The sequence below is a fragment of the Mya arenaria genome, chromosome 8 (assembly GCF_026914265.1).
Source record: "Mya arenaria isolate MELC-2E11 chromosome 8, ASM2691426v1".
Classification (NCBI taxonomy): Eukaryota; Metazoa; Mollusca; class Bivalvia; order Myida; family Myidae; genus Mya; species Mya arenaria.
Genome location: NC_069129.1, coordinates 16318849 through 16340868, shown reverse-complemented (window position 1 = coordinate 16340868; position 22020 = coordinate 16318849). Strand labels below are relative to the sequence as shown.

The 22020-nt window shown below is 33.3% G+C and overlaps 1 protein-coding gene across 4 annotated transcripts in view; it reads left to right on the top strand.

Annotated features, from left to right (window-relative positions):
* LOC128245015 (deoxynucleoside triphosphate triphosphohydrolase SAMHD1-like) overlaps positions 1–22020 on the top strand; it is a 28337-nt gene that overhangs the window by 5279 nt on the left and 1038 nt on the right. For 2 of the 4 annotated variants that reach the window (XM_052963207.1, XM_052963208.1), the window contains exons 2-15: positions 2709–2883; positions 3071–3159; positions 10127–10287; positions 11098–11213; positions 11450–11520; positions 12673–12804; positions 13120–13167; positions 13678–13857; positions 14259–14350; positions 14565–14621; positions 17446–17713; positions 18369–18455; positions 20338–20442; positions 21396–21535. In XM_052963207.1, the coding sequence (XP_052819167.1) occupies positions 2709–2883; positions 3071–3159; positions 10127–10287; positions 11098–11213; positions 11450–11520; positions 12673–12804; positions 13120–13167; positions 13678–13857; positions 14259–14350; positions 14565–14621; positions 17446–17713; positions 18369–18455; positions 20338–20442; positions 21396–21535 (1721 nt within the window). The remainder of the gene's footprint in view (positions 1–2708; positions 2884–3070; positions 3160–10126; positions 10288–11097; positions 11214–11449; positions 11521–12672; positions 12805–13119; positions 13168–13677; positions 13858–14258; positions 14351–14564; positions 14622–17445; positions 17714–18368; positions 18456–20337; positions 20443–21395; positions 21536–22020) is intronic. The other 2 variants (XR_008263037.1, XM_052963209.1) reach the window with 2 other exon arrangements.

Sequence of the window (22020 nt, the reverse complement as noted above, 5' to 3'; positions counted from 1 at the left end):
CTTATTTAAAATCACAATGTATAATTATTTCAAACCAAAAATAGTAAAGTAAGTGTAACTTGCGATACCAACAAGGCCAACAGATCCCTTCAGAGAAAAGCATACTCGACCCAGAAGGGGTCCACGGGTCTTTATATACAGTAAATTTTCAATCCACCCGGAGCCCGGACTTTTCTAATTTGCATATTCCCAATCAAGTAATCATACGTACTATGAACGTACTTCCTTGTATAACGGAATGTTATAGTCTTGGCCTGGGAATTTCGTGGGTAAGGCAACTCCGATACGGCAGTTGGCACCATCCCACCGCTGCCTACATTTGTAACGTGCAACGTCAAAAAAGGCCAACAGATACCTTCAGAGAAAAGCATGCTCGGCCCTAAAGGGGTCCACTGGTTATTATATAAAGTAAATTCTCAATCCACACGGAGCCCGGAATTTGCATATTACCACTCAAGTAAACATACGTACTATGAACGTACTTCCGTCTTTAACGAACTGTTATACTATGAACGCACATCCTCCGCCTACAGCGGAGCGTTACATTATAATGAACGCACATCCGCCGCCTCCAGCGGACCGTTACATAAGTTTTGACCGCATTTTTTCTTGCGTTTATGATATATGAACGCAGAAGGGCAAGCACGAAAATGACAAAGAAGCGCTCGCAAGATTCATGGAATTTGCTCGCGTGCTCTACCGCGTCCATACAGCATAAAAGTGCGATTAATCATTATTAGTACTCTTAACGTCAATTTCACATGCTAAACGTACTTCTCCCGGATAAACGGACATGCAAGGAAGCTGAATACTGCTGCGAAACAGCGTAGACACAGAGCCCGGCAGATCAACATTGGTAATGAAATTGGTCAATGTAACCTCCTGATCGAGGCTAACTCTGTTGAAATGCTTATTGGGATTTAAGTGTGTGAAACGATCACATGACTTGCAAGGTGTTCAGAAATACTATTCCTCGCGTTTTTAAACTTGGAAACCATTATGCGCTATTGTTTAGTGGAGATGAATCTTGGAGTCGGTCAAGACTCATTCAAAGTTTCCAAAATATTATATATCTCATAAACTTGATCTTCAAAATCTTTGTATTTCTACTATTTTATAAATTTAATACTACATACTTATAGAGTTGTGTATGCCTCAACAGATTGTTTACAGGCATTTTGCATACTTTCACAGTAGAAGATGGTAGTTTGATTATGTGTTAAACATTGCTTTTATATTTTTTGAAGATTCTGCCAAAACCTGTGGCATCATGGCTCCGCAATTGGTCGAGCAATCTGAAACCCTGAGATGCGGCACTAAATCCCATATTCCAAGGGAATGAAGATGTTAATCACCCTTTCAGGGAACTTAATAAAAACATAATTTGACACCGTATTGCAGAGATTCATCCAGATTAGTTTATTGAAAGCATGGCAAAGATGACTGTGGCCTAAATTGGTGCAATCCACCTTATTATCATATGTGCATAAATAGCCCCATTAAGAGATTTTGTCTATGTAACATTATCAAATCAATGTAATTATTAAACTTGTTTTCATATATACATGTATGAAAGTAATTGCCGCTTGCTCTATTTGCATGTAGTCAATATAAGAATAGTAACTTTTGGCTTTTAAAAATAATAGGCATGTTATTTGAGAGAAAATCAGGTTCATACTTGAAAGGCCCGAAAATGTTTTGGATCATTCTTGAAAGGCCCATAACGTTTTGGGGTTTTATAATTGAGAGAAAAAGGGCGTATAAAAGTATGATAGGGACTCAGGTAATGTCTGATAAAATCCCAATGTCCACACAATGTTTTATAAAACAGAAATGTTTGGAAATGTTTGGCAATGTCCAGCAGTATCACTGACTCAACCACTCATTCGCTATTTATATATATATGCTATATAGGCGCTTAATAAAGAATATGCTTTCGGTTCTGTTGAATGTTAATTGTGTGTATTTTGAGAGGGATAAGAGAAGAATTTGTAAAGAATACATGTGTACAAACACACTGTAAAATGTCTAATTTTGTATATACATAGATTTAGCAAGGCTGTGTAAAACATTAATGAATTGAAATTTAGTACATTTTAGATACTAAACTGTTTACATAATGAATGTCGAATTCATTTATCATGTCAAATAATTAAAGGTATTATAAAAATATAATGTATACAATATAATTGTGGATGTATGTGCATATATTAAATAAATATGTCAACTGCAGCAAAACTGCTTGGTTTTTTAAACGGGGTGAAAGACTTCCAAGTTGCATTAACATAAATGAAAAACGTTTCCCTTTCACTCATTGTATGTTTCACAAAGTCATTAAGTAAGCTTTTACAACAATGTGCCCGGCAATTACACTTCGAGCCCGTAGAGGCCACGCCTTAGTTCATATTAATATTAATATAAAACAAATATATAACCACTCAACTAGTGTCACGACTGCTAACGTAACGTACGTAACAAAATGCCTTGAAACAATTGCTGTTGTTGTTCTTTATATAATTTAAGGATAAATCGTTTTCAACTAATCGACGTGTTTTTCGAGTATATTTAACAAATACCTTAAAATCAAGAAACATTTTAGAGCCCATAGCAGACCATTCAAATACAATGTTTCTTACGAATAGAATGGTAATATTAAAATTTAGGTATATGTTTTTATTAATTATATAGTAAAATAAATATTGGCTTAGGTCAAATTGGAAACCACACCATCCCAGTCGGCCAAAATGGATGTTCAAAAGTCGGATGGCGAATCTTCACACAAAAAGGCTCGTTTGAACGAAGATTATTCTAAATGGGATGCAAAGACCCTTTATGAAGAGCTCAAAGAGAAGGGTCTTGGTAATGTTGCTGAGATCTTTCGAGGTAAAATTATTACTAAGTGTTCGGAGAACCCATTTTAAATTGTAAAGAAATAAACGGCTAATGTGTCCAACGTTGATGTAAATGCGCATTTAAATGTACGTATTTGAATTTGACGTATGAATTTAATGCAATTCTTGATTTTATATAGGCCGAGTAATTTTGAAGTGGCTTGTTTTATTAATTTCAGTAAAGAAAATAGCAGGCGATACTTTGAAACAGATTGAAGAGTTTATTGAGAAAGTAAAGACAAGTCGTTTGCCTTTGAAGGGCCAAAAGGTAACTCTCTTGACATTCGTGGCAATAATTAACTTTCAATCACATTCTATAGGACTCTTTTTAATTAGACGGACAGACTCGCGTACCATAAAAGAAGTCATTGTACAGTTTATGTTTTTTGAACTCCACTCCGTAGCGGGACCGTCGATCTCAATTAAAGTCAAAATGCTTTTTACATATAACTTTAAGACAGATGAGTATAAAGAAATTCACCCCCTCTTTTTTAAATGAAGTTGCAATTAATCTCAGTAGGGATGTACGAAGAACTGTACATTACATTTAATAACTTTGCTAATGCCTTGAGAAGAACAACACCAACGTGTTTAATGTTTTCTTATGCCGAACGCTTCACTATTTTGCTTGATTTTTATGTTTGCGATACGATTTCGCCTGTCATATTGTCATATTTTCAAATATGACAGACGACCTTAAATTGTGCGAGTATAAGTTCTGAAAATAAGTTGTCCAACCTTCGTTAATTGCCTGTGGATCAGCATAAGTTTAATCATCGTAAGAAATTCGAATCCGACTTTGGACTACTTGCGTTTATTGATAATTTTCCAAAACGCTGTTTGGTTAATATCAGCAAACTTGTTTATTCAATCTTTCTGTTGTTGAAGATAATTGTATAAAGATAACCAGTGCGCTGATCAAAACAGGTGTTTAGATTCTTTATAATTACTATAAAAACATGAATTCATTTCTTGGATTTTCCCGTTAGTTACCCACGTCAAAGATTAAGATTGTTTATTATCTTCGAATTCGAAAGTTGTTTTCGTATTTCAACCTCCATTCACCTTAAATGATTTAATAATATAAAACTATCCAAAAAGAGATAAAAAAAAACATTTAAAAATAGTTTATATAGTTGAAATCCAATAATATTTCCCTTTTCTGCGTAATTATCTATAAGTATGTATACCCCTCGGCTCCACACAAAGATTTATTTAAAATTCTTCGACTTGCGAAATAGCTCTAAAATTACCTCGTCCATAAATAAAAGGACGTTTAATTGTTTACTTAAGGAGAATGTCTCTTGAAAATCATCTAATTTTATTTATGTTCTAACTTGAAATGTAGATACTTGTGGAATACAGTATGTAGGACAGACAGGGAGAACATTGAAAGCCCGATTACGTGAACATGTTTATAAAATCAAAAAGAATAATAACTCCTTAAAGTTTCTATATCAACATTTTTACAAGACGGGACATAGCTTAGATAAACTAATCATTCATCCAGTTGAACACCTTATATTTACAGATAAAGAAAGTAATTCTTATAAATGTAAAGCAAGATGCATTGCAGAACTTAACTGGATTAAACGCTTGCAAACTCCATATCCGCTTGGACTTAATGATAATATATTCAATGTAGGTAATATTTCAAAATGTAATAATATTGATATTTTTTTCATTATTTAAAGAAAGAAAGCGTAAGACAAGATCACATGGCAAGCGAATTAATGGAAACATTTAAAGAAAGCAACGTAGAATAATTGATATGGCGCAATGTAAAAGTATCTTGTTACAAAATGACAAACATCGGCTTCTTTCTACTTTATGTTCCCTTTCATTAACTTTTTTACGGTCACGTGATAGGGAAGCTGATAATATTATTTTAAGAACTGATCCGAAGTATGAATGCGCTTGTATCGTTAATGGATATACTAAACATTACCTTCATCCCACTATTGAAAATGTTGATACTAGCAAAAGATATCGCATCAAACTTTCTTTTAGCAACAAGGGTATAGATCTTCTTAATCTAAATAATTTATTTAAGAATAAAAATGTAGAAAAATGTATTTCACAATACTTTAAGAATAAAGAAATGCCAATGATATGTTACAAATATAAAAAGCCTATTAGAAATTTCATATTTAATTATAATAAAGTAGTATCAGAAGATGATATTTCCGCAAATACACCTTCTTCATGAGATTGTATTGACTCCATGTACCGCTACGACTCTGTTGGGCATTTTGTTACAGGAGATTTTTCTTATATTAAAAATAATCTTCATAGAAAACTGCTTAATAAGGGTCCTAAATAACGGATTGCATCTGAAATTAATTTCCATACATGTAAATTAGAATTGACGGACACTTTATCCAAATATAGTAAAAGCTGGTGCAAAAGGGAAGGGGTTGAACCAAATGCCTTATACCGTGGATGAATAAAATATTGTACCTAATAAAAAAGAAAATAGAGTTTTTCAACAATAATCCGTTGGCACTACCCCCAAAGTCTATTTCGATAACTCCAAAGTTGATAATGGATATCAAATCCCTACATAAAAAACTTGTATTTGTACCAGCTGATAAAGCAGCTAATAATGTAATCATAGTCTGACGTTTATATTATGTAAAAACTATTATTGGAATCTTCCTGAACTTACAATTCTAGCCAACTCGATGAAGAAAGTGTTATAAAAAATCATATTGATTATAATGCTAAAGTTCTTTTGAATGATGATCATAAAAACATTCCTTCAATACACTGGTTGCCTAAGATGCATAAAAATCCGTATAAATCACGATTTATTGTTAACTCTATCTCTTGCTCTACTAAACAAGTTTCAATTTTACTTACATCCTGCTTAACTGCTATAAAGCTTCATGTGCAAAAATACTGTAGTAAAGTTTATGAGAATTCTGGAATTAATCTCTTTTGGTCTATCAATTATTCTTCAGATTTAGTTAATGATTTTGAAAATAGACGGTAAAAAGTCTCAGTACTTAATACTTATGACTTTTCAAAGTTCTATACATCTATTCCACAACCTTTAGTTACAAACAAATTGACTCCTCTTATCGAAAAAACTTTTGCGAGGGAGAAAACTACTTACATGGCAGTTAATGTTAAAAAGGCTTTTTTTACTAATGATCGCTCAGATAAATATATCTATTTGACATGCACAGATGTCATTGAAGTTTTAAATTTTGTACTCAATAATTATTTTCTTAAATTTGGTAAATGTTTGTATAAGGCCTTTTTATTTGATTCTATGTTTTACGAACACCGCCGCTCAAAATACTTATTTTTGAAATAAAAATAAAATTGTGATTTCGTTTTTGTTGTTTTTTTCCGCCGATGAAACTTTATCCCGTCAAATCATTAAAAGCAGAGGACATCGCAATAGCTGTAAAAATATTGGTGTAAACATCTCTGAAAAAGTTTAAGCCAATGAAAAACATTCATCGGATTTGCAGGCTGGTGCTAAAAACCTGGTATCCGGTACCTGGTATTCCCCGGTATCCGGTATCACTTTCTGATACCGAATTATGTTGATATCAGCGTGAATATCAGATAATAAATCCAAGTATCCACGGTCCGTTATTAATTGCTTTTTGACAACCAATGCATACTTTAAATAACACGGTATCAACATAATCCGGTATCATAAACTGTGATAACGGCTTTTCTTGATATCGATACCTGGTACCGGGTTTTAGTTCACCCGGATAATCCTTTGCGGCAGATTGACTTTCGGTTTATTTCCGGGTTATAACGAAGTATAATAACAGCGATAAATATGGAATAATTAACGTTCCAGGTTTGTTATTATTTATTTATTTTTATTAGATTTGTCATTTTAATGAGTTTATATTACATGTACATTATTGTGATATAATTTGAATGTAATGAGCTATAAATCGCTTGACTGTTTACCTGGACAGTTTAGTTCTGATGGGTGGGGTAGATGGTTCAGAAAAGACTGCGGTTACTATTCTTATTGGAGTATTATTAATAACAAAAAATATCATCTATTCTAAAACATTGGTTTTGAAAATTAACACAAATAATACATTTGGCTGTTTTACTATCTGACAGTGATAATCTATAACGAGGAATCTGTATGTACATTACCAGGTACAACTATGTAATAGTCTTATGAATGAACATATATAAATCATCATCAATTTAAATTATGATATTTATACTGTTCTGTGTGTTTTATTACTATGTAATAAAACATTTTACTTAGAAAGAGTTACTATGTTATGCTGTCACCTTTGTAGTGTTCTCATCTTCTAAATTATTTGTTACTAGTTAGTTATGTTTAAACATTATGATGGCTACCGGACTAGTCACATACACACAGGCCTGGAATTAAATCGGGGTCCAGATTGTCTTAAAACCCATTCATAAATAAGTCTGAGAGTAACTTATTTTTTTTATAAAAAATATACTTTTAATGTTCCATTCCTTTCTTTACAGATATGATTCAAATATGCTGATGTTATCTACTGAGACCATCACTTTCAATGAAGAACATCACTACAATCGGTTGGGCTGCTAGATTGGTAGCAACATGATTTAAGCTAGTGCCTGTTGAAACTCTATTGTTGGTTGGGCATCTATTGCTTACTGGACCGCTATATTGGATTGACCATACGTGTTGGTTGAACAACAGTTACTATAAATGGTTGGACCGGAAGTGTGTGTTGGACCACCAGTGTTGTTTGGACTGCTTGTTGGACAGAATGTGTGATGGACAACTAGTATTATTTGAATCACTGTTGGATAGACAGCTTTTGTTTTATCAGACAGCTATAAATAGTTGATTTACAAGTTCCTGGATCTCTAGTTCCTGGCAGATTAATATTCCCTGTATAGAAGGAAACAAAAAAGCTCTTTTGCTTACTGTAACAATGAAATGGTTGGTGAATTGGTATCAGACAATTTACAGCCAAGACAACACAGTTAAGTGATAGCCGATTCTTTTAACTCTAAATGGCAAATAAATTTACCGAAAATAGTTGATAGTCACTTGTCTATTATAACATGTATTTGCAAAGTATAAAGAGTGATTAATGAAAATATGAAGTGAACTTGTCAGATAAAGCAAAAACAAATGTGCACACACTTACATATTGACTTGACATTTAAATAGAAAATCATAGAGAATACATCATCTAAGCTTTTGCTTTTCTGTGTGTATTTTTTCCCGACCAAAAAATAAAATTCCAGAAATGTAATTTTATTTTTATTTTTTATTTCCTCCTCCTCTGACACTTCACAACTCTGGCCGTTCGTAAAACATTAATTAAAAAGGGCCTAAGCAAACTATTGGAATTCCATTGGGTGCCAATTATGCACCTTTACTTGCAGACCGCTTTATACTGCTATGAAAGTGAATATATGTTAAACTTGTTTAAGTCTGGAGATCTAGCTCTTGTTGATAAATTCAATAGCACGTTTAGATATATTGATAATATTCTAAGTGTAGATAATCCTGTGTTTACAGATAACATTCATTCGATATACCCTTCACAATTGCATCTTAATAAATCTAATACATCCGTTTTAAAAGCATCCTATTTAGATTTGCAACTAGAAGTAAAGGAAGATATTTTGAGCATCAATCTTTATGATAAACGTGATGATTTTAATTTTAAAATAATTAATTACCCTTCTTTAGATGGTGATGTTCCTATTTCACCATTATATGGTGTTTTTATTGCACAGTTGTTACGATTTGCTAGAATATGTCCAGATGTAAAAAAATCAGCTCTCGCAGTAATCTTATGTCGCAAAAACTTCTAAAACAGGGTTTCCGATATTTTAAATTAAGGAAAACTTTCTCAAAATGTGTTAATGGTCATTATAATCTCATATCAAAGTACACTAGTAGTCTTAAATCGCTCATTGCTGATAGTATTGCTCATCCCGATTTTTATGGTGATGTTTTAAAGAAAATTCGTAAAATTAGAATGTTTCCAGCAGATAGTTGGGCAGACCGACTTAATGAATTACTTGGATTTTATTTAAACCGTGGATATAAAGGCAATAGCACTTGCCTTCTTGCTTTTGAGGATGAATACCTGACACAAAATATTGGGTTGAATATAGCATCCTTTCATAACTAAACTTTCAGTGCTTTGATTTTTATGAAGAATTTGCTAATTAATGTTATCTTTAAAACCTTTTTTGGCGGACACGTGTTCACTGACTTCGAGTGTTTTGGCTGTGACTTAGTTTTCTTCCAATATTTTACGTTTTCAAATCATTTGGAAGGAAAGAATAGCATATACAAGTCGCTTTTATTTTTAATAATGTTTTTCTTTATTCGTTCCCAGTTTTAGTACAATGATGCTTTTTATTATGAAACTCTATGATCACACAGTTTATTTTATTAGGCAGACTGTGTGTAATGTGTTTGGTTTCTAACGATGACTGCATCGTATCTTTGAAAAGTATTTGCATTAGGTGCTCTGAATTGTTTCCCTCCGTCTGCAGATAGAGTTGGGATCTCTAATCATTGAAGTACTTGGGGTTTACCTTTTCGTTTTTTATTATTATTTGTTTTATTGATAAGTTTCCTCAAGTTAATGCATACTTTGATAAGATTTACCTTTTGCGTTTTATCTTTATTAAGAATTGTTGGGATAAGAGTGAGGTTTGTGCACTTAAACTGGTTTAAACCCCCAGTAAATTTACATTTTACTGACCGTTCCAAGGCAGTACCTAACAATTCTTGATATACATACCAATTATTTATATATATATATAGTATTTATGCACTGTGCTGTTTGTAGAGGTTTGTGCTGTTCTATGTTTCTTGTTTGTGATTTTGTGTTCTATGTCTTTGGCGTTTGTCTATTGCCACTAAACCGGGTTTATGTTTAAACTTTTTGCTACTGAGCATGTTTCTGTAGCTTTTTGCATATATATTGCTTTCAAATTTACATTAACATTGCAATCTTATGAAATAAATTGAATAAAGTGGGGTTTTAATTCGTACTTTTCAAAACCGCATTACACCATACATCCCTTTTGTAACCCCGGTGCAATATTTCATTGAGCATGTCATGCTTAAAAGTATATCTGACGATACCTAATTTTGATTCGCGGTACTAAAGTATTAAGGCTTGAGGCATACAGCTTAACAATTGCATTAAATACTTAATGTAGCTTTTCCAATTGTCCTACATATTGACATGCACACTTTCCTTGCTTAGGAGTTCAATGATCCAATACATGGACTAATCGAACTCCATCCACTGTGTGTGAAGATCATAGACACACCGGAATTCCAGCGCCTTCGATTTGTGAAGCAGCTTGGGACTACTTACTTTGTGTATCCTGGTGCGGCTCACAACAGATTTGAGCATAGTTTAGGGTAAGTGTTCACCACTATATCGATATTTGAGCAATTTTTGGGGCTAAGGTTAAACGACTGTATCGCGATTTGAGCATTGTTTAGGATTAAGGCTAACAACAAAAATGAGATTTGAGCATTGTTTAGTATAAAATGATATGGATAAATGTTCATAAATACATATGACAATTTGAGCATTGCATATTGTCACCGTTTGAGGATTTGATGTTTAAGTATACGGTTCATTGGTGTTTAAAAACATTTCGTCATTGCACGGTACGAAGGACTTCACGATTACCCGTTAACTTAACTAAAAAGTCCATAAATGAAATGAACCGCAATAATAAAATATGCAATGTTAACAATTACATCTATTATATGTGGGTTGGGGGGGGATTATCCAATTAAAACGCGCACACAAAACGTTTTCAAGAAATTTGAGTGTAGCATAAATTCGGCTGCTTGAAGAACGGCATCGTCAATGACGTAACTTGTTGCATACATATTTTTTACCCAATTAGACGTGTTTTCACATATCACAAACACCGTTTTATATAGATCAGAGGTCATCCGAAGATATTTCGTTCAACGTAATATGAATGCATTTGAAAGGATATGCGTTCGTCTAAAGAAGGCAATGGGTGTGTGGAGATTTAAGCATTATTATTTGAAGTGTTCATTTTTAAAGTGGGCATTGGTTATATATAACACATACATTCCCTTTTAGGGATAGTCCAATTTGATATGCAAGGGACGTAACGTTTGCATATTATATTATATATCATAAAAATGAACAATGGTCTCATATCTTTTAGTTTTTTGTTGCTTTAGGGTTTGTCATTTAGCCGGCCGACTGGTCCGTGCCATAAAAAGCAGACAACCCGACCTTGGAATAACAGATAAAGACGTTCTTTGTGTTGAAATAGCTGGGCTCTGCCACGACCTTGGTAAGTGTGTGTAAACATATAAGAGTAGATAATTTTTGAATTAATCCAAACCATTTTAGGACCTGTTTTTTTGAAAAATGTCAATTGTAATCGGGCAATTGCAAACGGGTAAATATTTTTGGCATGATTATTAAAAACCTTTATATTAAAAACGTGCACATTGGCGATAAAGGAATTATCATTTTATATACTATTTTCTGTGGTCTTATAGCATATGGATATCTTATCATTTTCAGGTCATGGACCATTTTCCCATCTGTTTGATAGGGAGTTTATACCAAAAGTTCGTCCAGGGACCACATGGGAGGTAAATGTGGCTTTAATATGCGAAAAATATATTGGATTATGTCCGTATTAATTTGCTTGTGTATGTTTTCAGTGATTAGTTAGAATAATTTCTCTTATTTGAAGTAAAAATTGGTGACTTGAATAAATGTGTATACCGTATAACCAGTGAATAGTGTTGGTGAATATGTCATTCACGCTTGACAACCTAGTGATTTCATTTACCGTGCCAAAGCATTATTAAATTTGTTTCGTCGTTTTTGTTTATGGTTCATAAAGTCTTGTTGAAATTTAACCTTGCTTATGTAGTTTTGGTGGAACTTAACTTTGTTAATGTTGTATTCGTGAAATTTAGCCTTGCTTATGTAGTCTATGTGAAACTTCACCTTGTGTACTTTGTGTTGATGAACTTTAACCTTGCCGATATAGTCTTCGTGAATAAAAACCTTACTTGTGTATTCTTAGTACTGAAATTCAACCTTGCTGATATAGACTTCGTGAAATATAACCTTGCTTGAGTATTCTAAGTGAAAATTAGCATTGCTTGTATAGTCTTTGTGAAAATTAACCTTGCTTGTGTAGTCTTAATGGCATTTAACATTGCTTTAGCATTTTTGGTGAAATTTAATTTTGATTCGTACCCATGAACTTCATTATTTTAAGGAAGTATGGCCAAATGACAAACAGTGGTCAGAACAATGCAACTTAACAATTCATAGTGCATGTACATGTGTTATATTTAATAATAACGTAACGCACGCAGTTCTTAGAATATGCTTAAGTATGTCGTTGAGTATATTTTTGCATAACTGCTGTATAGTAAAATATGCAGCAAACACTTGTAATTCTTGTTAGCTATGTGTAAATCTGAGCGAAGATATGTATTTATTAATTGAAAATCATATATCATTATGTGTTATAGTATTGATAATGATTATAATTGATTTTTGCATTTCATAATGACAATTCTGTACAAGTCCGTCCATATTGCAATATAAGACTTGCATTGTATGTACTGAAATGTAGAATAATGGTCGAATTGACCGTATTAAAATGTATGTTTAATGAGATATTGAATAAAATAACTTGGTCAGTTCAAAACATTTTATGACGCAAATTCAACATGTAATTTTTCAGATGGATCTATAGAACAATGCAAATAATTTATTTTCAGCACGAACAAGCCTCCATAGAGTTACTGGACTACATGATTGACAAAAGAAATTTAGATCCTGAGTTCGAGAAATATGATATCACAAAAACTGACAAAACATTTATCAAGGAGCAAATTTGGCCTGAAATGAAGGCAAAGAATATAAGTTATCTGTTTAAATCGATGGATGAGAGCGACATGTTTCTTAGTGACCTTAAAAAAGTAACATTTTCGCCTTTACTCTTGAAATATGAACAACCACAGAATCAGTCCGAAGAGTTTCGTCATTATTATTTTTAATGTGTACCTTGTTCTTCATACAGCTTTGTCCATGTATCGGTCAGCATTTAATAACTTGTGCTATTGTTTTAAAACAAGTGTATGCACTTATAGTATATGGATCTTTAAATAATTCAAACTTGTGTGCAATGTATTCTTTTATTATCATTTCTTTTCGTTGAATTTTAGGGTGATGGAAAGTTCAAGGGAAGACCTGACAAACCGTTCCTATATGAGGTAAGTATCTTTGCACGGTTACCAAAGTGTATTGTATCATTATACCTATACCATAAACAGAATTATCCGCCTCTCGTTGAAACATTATACCTATCTCTCAATCATTGACAAAAAATACTACTCACAAAATCTGCACATGTTTGAGTCATAATTCCTACATATTTTTAACTGATGTAATGCTAAAGTTATATTTTGTAGCTGGAAGGTCTAGTCAAAAAGCAAAATGTAGAGATTTAATGAATTCCTAAAAACATAGCATAATGACTGTTTACCGTTAGCTTTGAACTAGTATATAGGTTGTTGTACTTGTAACCGAAATGAATTTTGTTCATATACTTTGCCGTTCAACATGGTAGTTAATGGTTTTTGTTTAATTTTTCTCTTGAAGCCATTTATCCGAAAATATTTGCTCTTACTAATCTGGGCTGTTATAATAACATTATCGAATAGATGGAGCATACGAGTTTACGAAAATCACTGTGACCATTTAATGCATGTATTTTTGCATAGATTGTTGCCAACATGCGGAACGGCATCGATGTTGACAAGTGGGATTACTTTGCCCGTGATTGCTACATGCTTGGAATTCAGAACAACTTTGACCACAACAGATGTATCCACTTTGCCCGGGTTTTGGATGCGAAGGGAGATTCGGATGAGATGGAGAAACAGATTTGTACCAGGGAAAAGGTATTATATGTATATGGCATACATCATAGAACATTGAAAGGTGAAGTAGAAATTTAACCCATAAGATGGGTGACGAAACGATACTTGTATGTGTACGTTTAAACTACCACTGTGTGCCCTGTTACTCATCCAGGTATTTCAATAATGTGTTCAAAGTTTCTTGTCGATATGTAGGGTACATCATTTCGGTCAATCATTGGTGATTAGTTGAGAGTGATTTTCCGATTATGTTTAACGATCGGTTATAACAATGGAGGAAAGTTAAGAAACACATATATTTATAGCCCACAACATAAAAATCGTTTTACTTACTATTATTATTTGTTGTGCCACCTGATACATCTTCAAATTTCTAAAAAAATGGGCTTATACCAATCTTATGAGGAATTATAATATTTTAGGAGGCTGGGCACCTGTATGACATGTTCTACACCCGATATATGCTGTACCGCCGGGCCTATAAGCACAAGACTGTTTCAAGCATCGACTTCATGTATGTAGCATAAACTTGATTCAGTGTAAAAGCTTTTAAACAGTCTTTAACATTTCATGTTTGCGTAGTTTCTTTTAATGTTTCATTGTCAGTAAGAAATTGATATTAAGTAATTGAGTTTGTTGAGTTTTGACGAGGCGACTGCTAACTGACATCAATTTTTCTTGTATCTACATTTATAGTATATTGATAGATGAACGTGTTTCATTTGCAGGGTTACAGAGGCGCTTATCGAAGCAAACGATTGCATCATGTTTACCGGTAAAAATGGGTGAGTGTTTTTGTTTAAGGTTAATGGAAACATCACGTTTACTGGTAAAGATGGGTGAGTGTTTTTGTTTAAGGTAAATGGATACATCACGTTTACCGGTTTAGATGGGTGAGTGTTTTTGTTTAAGGTAAATGGAAACATCACGTTTACCGGTTTAGATGGGTGAATGTTTTTGTTTAAGGTAAATGGATACATTACGTTTACTGGTAAAAATGGGTGAGTGTTTTTCTTCAAGGCAAACGAGAATATCTATTTTACCGGTCAAATGGGTTGGGTATGCTAGCTCAAGGAAAACTAGAACATCACTTTTACCGGTAAATATAAGTTAGTGTTAACATCAAGGCTTTTGTCGTTAAAATTTGATTAGCGTTTTTGTTGAAGGCATTATGTGGTACGGTAATGATTTGCTCCATTATGTCCGCTATGTACAAGATTTGATTTACAAAATATATATATTCTATATATACTTTTTGGAGGCTAATCGTAACGGAATAGCGTTGTTCTTTATGCATATGTTATGCAATGAACAAATTTGTTCATAGATCAAACTGTTTTCTTTTACACCACATGGAGTCCATTTTTAACTTCTTAGTGAAAACATAAAATGTCGAGGAAAAGCGTTCTCAGAATATCATTGATTTGAAGCGTTACTACGAAGTTAAAACAGAATCATCTATATAAAAACTTGACCATAACTTTACCTTCTTAACAGTACTATTTACAACAAATGTACCTCACAAATCAGGGTACAAGATTGACCTAAGATACTTGAAAGCCTCTTAAGACCTAATTCCATTACAGAGTATGTTAAATCACCTACGTTGCATAGCCATAAATAATGCATTCTGTCTTTCCTAGATGAAGAGATAATTTGTTACCTATGAATCACCTGCTGCAGTGTTCCGATAGTTGACCAGGAATTTTTCTTGAGACAGCACGTTCCAAATGAGAAAATAATAAACCACCGTCCTCAGCAAAATGTATAATCACATGTATAGCTGATGTTTGTAGTTTGTCTTTGACCTAGAAAAGAAAACATTAAAGTACCTATAATGTATCATAGGTACGCCAATCAACTGGACTGAAATCTGATTTGGCATTGTTATATCTGTGTCGAAAGGTTTTTGAAAATCCAACATGAACATGCCAGTTAACCTTTAAGAACACTTGCTATTAACGTATATGATCTGAAATATGTAAGGGCAAAACGCAGTTATGTAGTTTTCCCAAAAACCACTTTGATATTCATTAAACATGAGTCCAATCGTATATCATTCGCTCTAAGATTTTGGACACTATTTATAAGATGCTTACCGCCATTGAGTTTGAACCTTCTGACCTACTTTTTTGAACGAGTGGTTTGACCTTAGAACCGATCGAATCATGAGGTGGGTTCACATTAACGTATAAGATATGTTTTAAAATTCATTTGAATAGACGGAGCTGCATCCTTCAGGAGCCTAGCAGTGATTTAATTATGCTTAGTTCCTTTCGAACAGCTAGTTAAATTTGGACAATTCCCTGAAGTCAAACTGCCCTGACAAATTACTCTGTATGCAGTTAAAAGGAGTTAGACCCGAAATAAATATGCCTATGCATTTTATAAGCACACAAGTAGACCTTATGCTGCATTTGTAAAAAAAATATTAAAATGGTTTTCATTCTTTAGCCTCAATACATAATTTGTCATCTACGTTACACACTACATTCGGAGAAATTTACTACTTGGTTTGCGTGCTAGATTTTATACTCGTGACCACAGACTCTCGATACTTTTATTTTCTTCTTCCTTGTTAGAAATATACTCAGATGTTCATTTTGTGCAGCTCTTTAAATTTTAATTCGTTATGAACAGACAAACTAGCTAGTACTTATCTTTTAAGCGTGTTTTGCTTAACGTAAACATATAAAAATCGCTATTCTTAATAAGTCTCATTAAACAAGAAATTACCCAAGGGTCACTTCTTTGTTTTAAGCGAACTACCTTAATAGGAACAATGGAAGTTTCACGGACATTCTTGTGACAAGCAGTAATTCTTACACATTTTGATGCAACTGCTGGTTGTTTTTAAACATATGTGAACATCATTAATAGTCCAACATTTTTATTTCTTTCATGTGGACATTTTTTTATTTACATTTTAAAAAAATACATAGATACTAAGGTATTGATAAAACAGCAGTATCAGAAAAATATTTCTCAACTCTTAATGACAATAATGCAAGTAAACCTTTACTTATTTTGGGTTGTCCATCCAGAAGTAACTGTTAAACTCTACTTTACTAAAGTTTTCTGGCTTCTGATTTTCATGTTATATTGTATTACTATTATTTTATCTGCAATTAAAACATATTTCATGCCATCAAAAGTTTCTGACTATTTCTTTCTAGCATTCAGTATTAAAAAATAACAGTACATTTTATTTTATGTGAGTAAAATTACTTCCCTAGTTTACCTTACATTTCATACTCAGTTTATATTGATTCAACAACTGTATACTGTTATATTCACATATCTATCACATCTTTCTATCAATCATATAAACATACGTTCCCTTCTTGGCACACTTTGATACTTCATATCAATGGTATTTTTATATGACTTTGTTTAGGGCAAGATAAGAGCACAAGAGCGATATGTTACCTCGCTCTGATATATAGCAGTTCCATTATTGAGAGCACTTGTATTGTTGTCCACGAGTATTGGCATTCAAAGAAATTATTTCATTTGATGGACATTTCCCATTATATTTTGTTAAAATACAATAGCGTCTATTTATATGAGATTATGAGGTGTATGTATTGTTGTTTTTTTTGTGGTCAGTGAAGAAAAGAAAATGTCAGAGGCCATTCATGACATGGAAGCCTACAGTAAGATGACGGACCAAGTGATGTTCATGATTCTCAACATGAACGACGAGAACCTACCGAAATCCATAAATCCAGATGGCACTGTTGACGTGGCGGATTTCAGGGAGAAGAAGGAGAAGCTCGCAAAATCAAAAGAGATCCTGAATAATGTCATGTCCCGCAATTTTACGTACATATTCACAATGCATGCGGTGGCTGAAGGGGACATCAAGGAGAAAGAGGTTTGTTGAAATTGAGCTAGAGAATTCGAATGGACAGAGCATTTTATATATATAATTTAGTTCCAATATCCCAAAAAATACCCAGTTCAAATCTCAATCCCAACTCATTTTACCACATAAAAATATAGTATATTTCAAAATCTGTTTTTTTTTTGTTGTTGTTTTTTTAAACACAACTAACTTTCTAAATTAAAATTTTCTCATATTGTTATCGATATTAAGAACAAACGTCTTCTAGATAAAATTATGTTCTTGAGTAGTTTTTGCAAAACAACTATAAGTTGTACTTTTTTACATTTTCTGCTGAAGTATTTTAAAAATATATAACCAAAATATTCTATAAGATAATGTTTTTATAACATACATGATTTTAATGACTTATAATGTAATGTGGTGAATTGAGTTGAGACTAGCGTGGACCTTTGTCTTCAATTTGTCCGTGATGTTGTGTTCATGATCGTGAAATTGTGTCAGTATGTCATTATTCGTAATTGATTTGAGAGATAAATCACGTACATATGATAACTAAATGGTGTTGCTTATTATGCTTACAAGGTAACAATTGTTGATGATATAACGCTTACAGTAAACTTGTTACCAAGCTATCGCATAAGAAATTGGTAAGTGATTTGTTTCAAATTTCTTCGCATTTTAGAAAGACATAGAAAAGGCAGTTAAAGAGATAATAGAAAAAGAGAATCCTGATCAACAAAATTTTGATGCTGCCGGTATTAAAGTTCAGGTAAGATAATAACTAGAATATGAACGTCAATGATACATTACAGTTATAAAATGCATTTTTTATTTATCTTCAACAACCAAGTGAGCAAAGCGCTAAAACGGTGTACAAATCTGATCAAAATTATAAATAGGAATTCGTTTTTAATCTAACCAAGACTTAGATTGCTTAAAGTGAGTATTATTATCGGTGTTTGTATCTAATATCGCTTTTGAAAATACCTGTACTAATATTTATTCATGTTGTATTTTGAAATGCTGAATGTTTCGTTGATAGTAATTTTCAAAGAAACGTCTAACCTTTTGCCTTCAAACTTTGGCGTTAAGTGCTATGAACAGTCGGCCCGTCCTTCTAGTGTAGTTAGTATGCCCACCTTCAGGGTAGACGCATTATTTTTGCGCTGTCCGTCCGTCCATGAGTCATTCCGTACATCACACTTTGTTTCCGCTCAATAACTATAGAACTCTTGGACCCAGGAACTTCATACTTGGTATGCAGGTTTGTCATTACCAGTTTATAAACTCTATTGATTTTGAGAACAGTTGGTCAAAGGTCAAAGTCGCAGTATCTTTGAGGTGAAAAAACGGTTTCCGCTCAATGGTTGAAAAACATTTGGGTCCAGTAATTTCATATTTTGTATGAACAGTTGATGATCCCTATGAATGAGATCAGCAGGTCAAAGTTTAAGGTCAGAGTGATCTTTAGGTGAAAAACGATATGATAGCGTCGACCTGAAAATTGTTCCCGCTCAATAACTATAGAGCGCTTACACTCAGGAACTTCATACCTAATATGACAGATGGCCATGTTTAGCAAGTGAACCTTATTGATTTTCGAATAAGTAGGTAAAAGGTCAAGGTCGCGTCGAGGTTGATGTAAAAACAACGGTTACCGCTCAAAAGATAAATATTGCTTGCATTCAAGACCTTCAAACTTGGTATGTAAGAACGTCTTTATCATTAAATGACTCCTGTTGATTTTGAGGCCAGTAGGTCAAAGATCAAGGTCGCGGTAACCTTGAGGTGAAAAACGGTTTGCGCTTAATAACTTAAGTACGCTTTCATCCCTGAACTTCATACGTTGTATGACAGTTGGTCAAGACAGTAGATTACCCCTTTTGACTTTGAGCCAGTAAGTCAATGATAAAGGTCGCGGTAACCTTGAGATTTAAAAAGGCTCAATAAAGAACGTTTGGGCCCAGGAACTTCAAACTTGATATGCTTATTCGTCATGATTAGTAGATGACCCATACTTAATTCGAAGTCAAGGTCACAATGACATTCAGGTGGAAAACCCATTCACATTTATATCAATGGTTTATAAAAGTGTATTTGTAACATGCTCAAGAATCTGGACTTTAATCAGTGTGATAAACTGAGAAATATTCACATGTCTACACTTTAAAATCGTAGCAGGACAAATGCCTGTGAACACTTCAAGCGTTTCGATTTAATTTGTAAAATTGTATAATATGCATTTTATAATGGTCAAAGATTGTTAATATGTACTTACACATATAAATGGTTCGATGTCAAGTAGGAGATAATTAATTTAGGTTATCTAAACATATTTAATTAGATTAATGAATGAATTACAATCACCAAAAAAGTACTAATTATCGGATAAACTGAAAATTTATTATTCCATTTAAAACATTTTGTTTTAATATAATTCGCCAAATGGGCATTTTATTACATCTCTAATACAATACATGTTTTCCCGTGTTTTACCGAATCTTCCAGATTAATGTCCGGGGAGTAAAGTTTGTAAGATTTTTTATTGATTGTTATTTGAAAAAACAGATATGTTGCCTCAGTTTATGTTCACCAAAACGTATCCGGCCCGTGGGTATCCGGGAAGTCGTTCATGCTCTACTTATTTTCAGATTGTTAAGCTGGATTACGGGAAAAAAGGCAAGAATCCCATGGACTACTTGATGTTTTACAGCAAAACCGATCTTGACAAAGCCGTTCATATTAAAAAGGGGCAGGTATATTAACATATACATATAAGAACCTGTCCAACCATTTAAATGGTAGACTTTTTCCAGCAATGTATCATGTCTGATATATTATATGACTTGTTTTCACATAACATCGGTATGATGGCGGAATAAATGTCTTTAAACATAATTCCTATGCAGGGTTCACTAGTGGTGTCACTTTATATGAAAGACCTTTAAAGGGAATGGACACTAGATGATAAAAGTTTTTGTGTATTTTTCCAAATCGAAATTATCTGGGTTTGTCTACCACGTAAATATTAAAATAGCGTTGATATATGTTTTTGTACTAATCACATGACTTTCAAATCCTTAAACATAATATATACTGGGAAAACGTTATGCGCTATTGTTAAACGGGAAAACTCATCTTAAAAAAAACGACGAAATATGCGTTCAGTCACGTAACAATTTGCTGTATCTAATCAGTTATGGGAACGTGTTCCCAATCTATAACATCGTTGTATCTAATTAGTTGTTTGCACATGTTCCCAATTTAAAACAGTGTTGTATCTAATCAGTTGTTGACACGTGTCCCCAATCTAGAACATCATTGTATCTAATCAGTTGTTTGCACGCATCCCCAATCTAGAACATCATTGTTTCTAATCAAATGTTGGCACGTGTCTCCAATCTAGAACATCATTATTTCTAATCAGTGGTTTGCACGCGTCCCCAATGTAGAACACCATTGTTTCTAATTAGTTGTTTGCACGCGTCCCCAATGTAGAACACCATTGTTTCTAATCAAATGTTGGCACGTGTCCCCAATCTAGAACATCATTGTATTTAATCAGTCGTTTGAACGTGTATCATATTGGATCTGATCAGCTGTCTACATGTGTTCCTTATCTAGAACATCATTGTGTCTAATCAGCTGTGTGCACGTGTTCACCATCTAAAACATCAATGTATCTTATATCAGCTGCGCTGTTTTAAAGGTGTCGAGCTTTCTCCCAAGAGTATTCCAAGAGCGACATATTCGACTTTATTGTAAAGGCGATGTTTCGGAGGACTTGAAGACGGCCGCTAGCGATGCTTTTGACCAGTGGTGTGAAAAAAAGGGCTACATATACGTAAGGTAATCTAGAGTTTCGTAGGTTTCTAAAAGAAGAAGAAGAGAAGTAGAGAATGGACAGAGCGCTATGGGAAAACATGGTACATTGGTTATCACTGTGAATAACATAAATATTATGAATTCTACGTAGAAGGCCGGATAGTGTATTAAACTTAAGTAAATATAGGCTTTTACTGCCAATTTAGTAACGCATGCATAAAGCATTAATTAACAAGAACATAATACATGTATATTATCATTACCACAAAATTGTGTGTGGGAAAAATTGTAGACTTGCTGGTCTCCGTGAGTGCGGATAGGTGCTATCATAAAAGGATAGGGTGCTGTACCCTTCTTAAAATGTCAACCTTAAACCCTTCTGTCTTAAATACGTGTCATTATTTTTAAAGCGAAATACACATTTCAAGTAACTCAGTTTACGTCTGTATTGTTAATTCGGTAATACTTTGACGCACATTGGAGTTTAGTTTTCATGTGTGTTTTTGCAG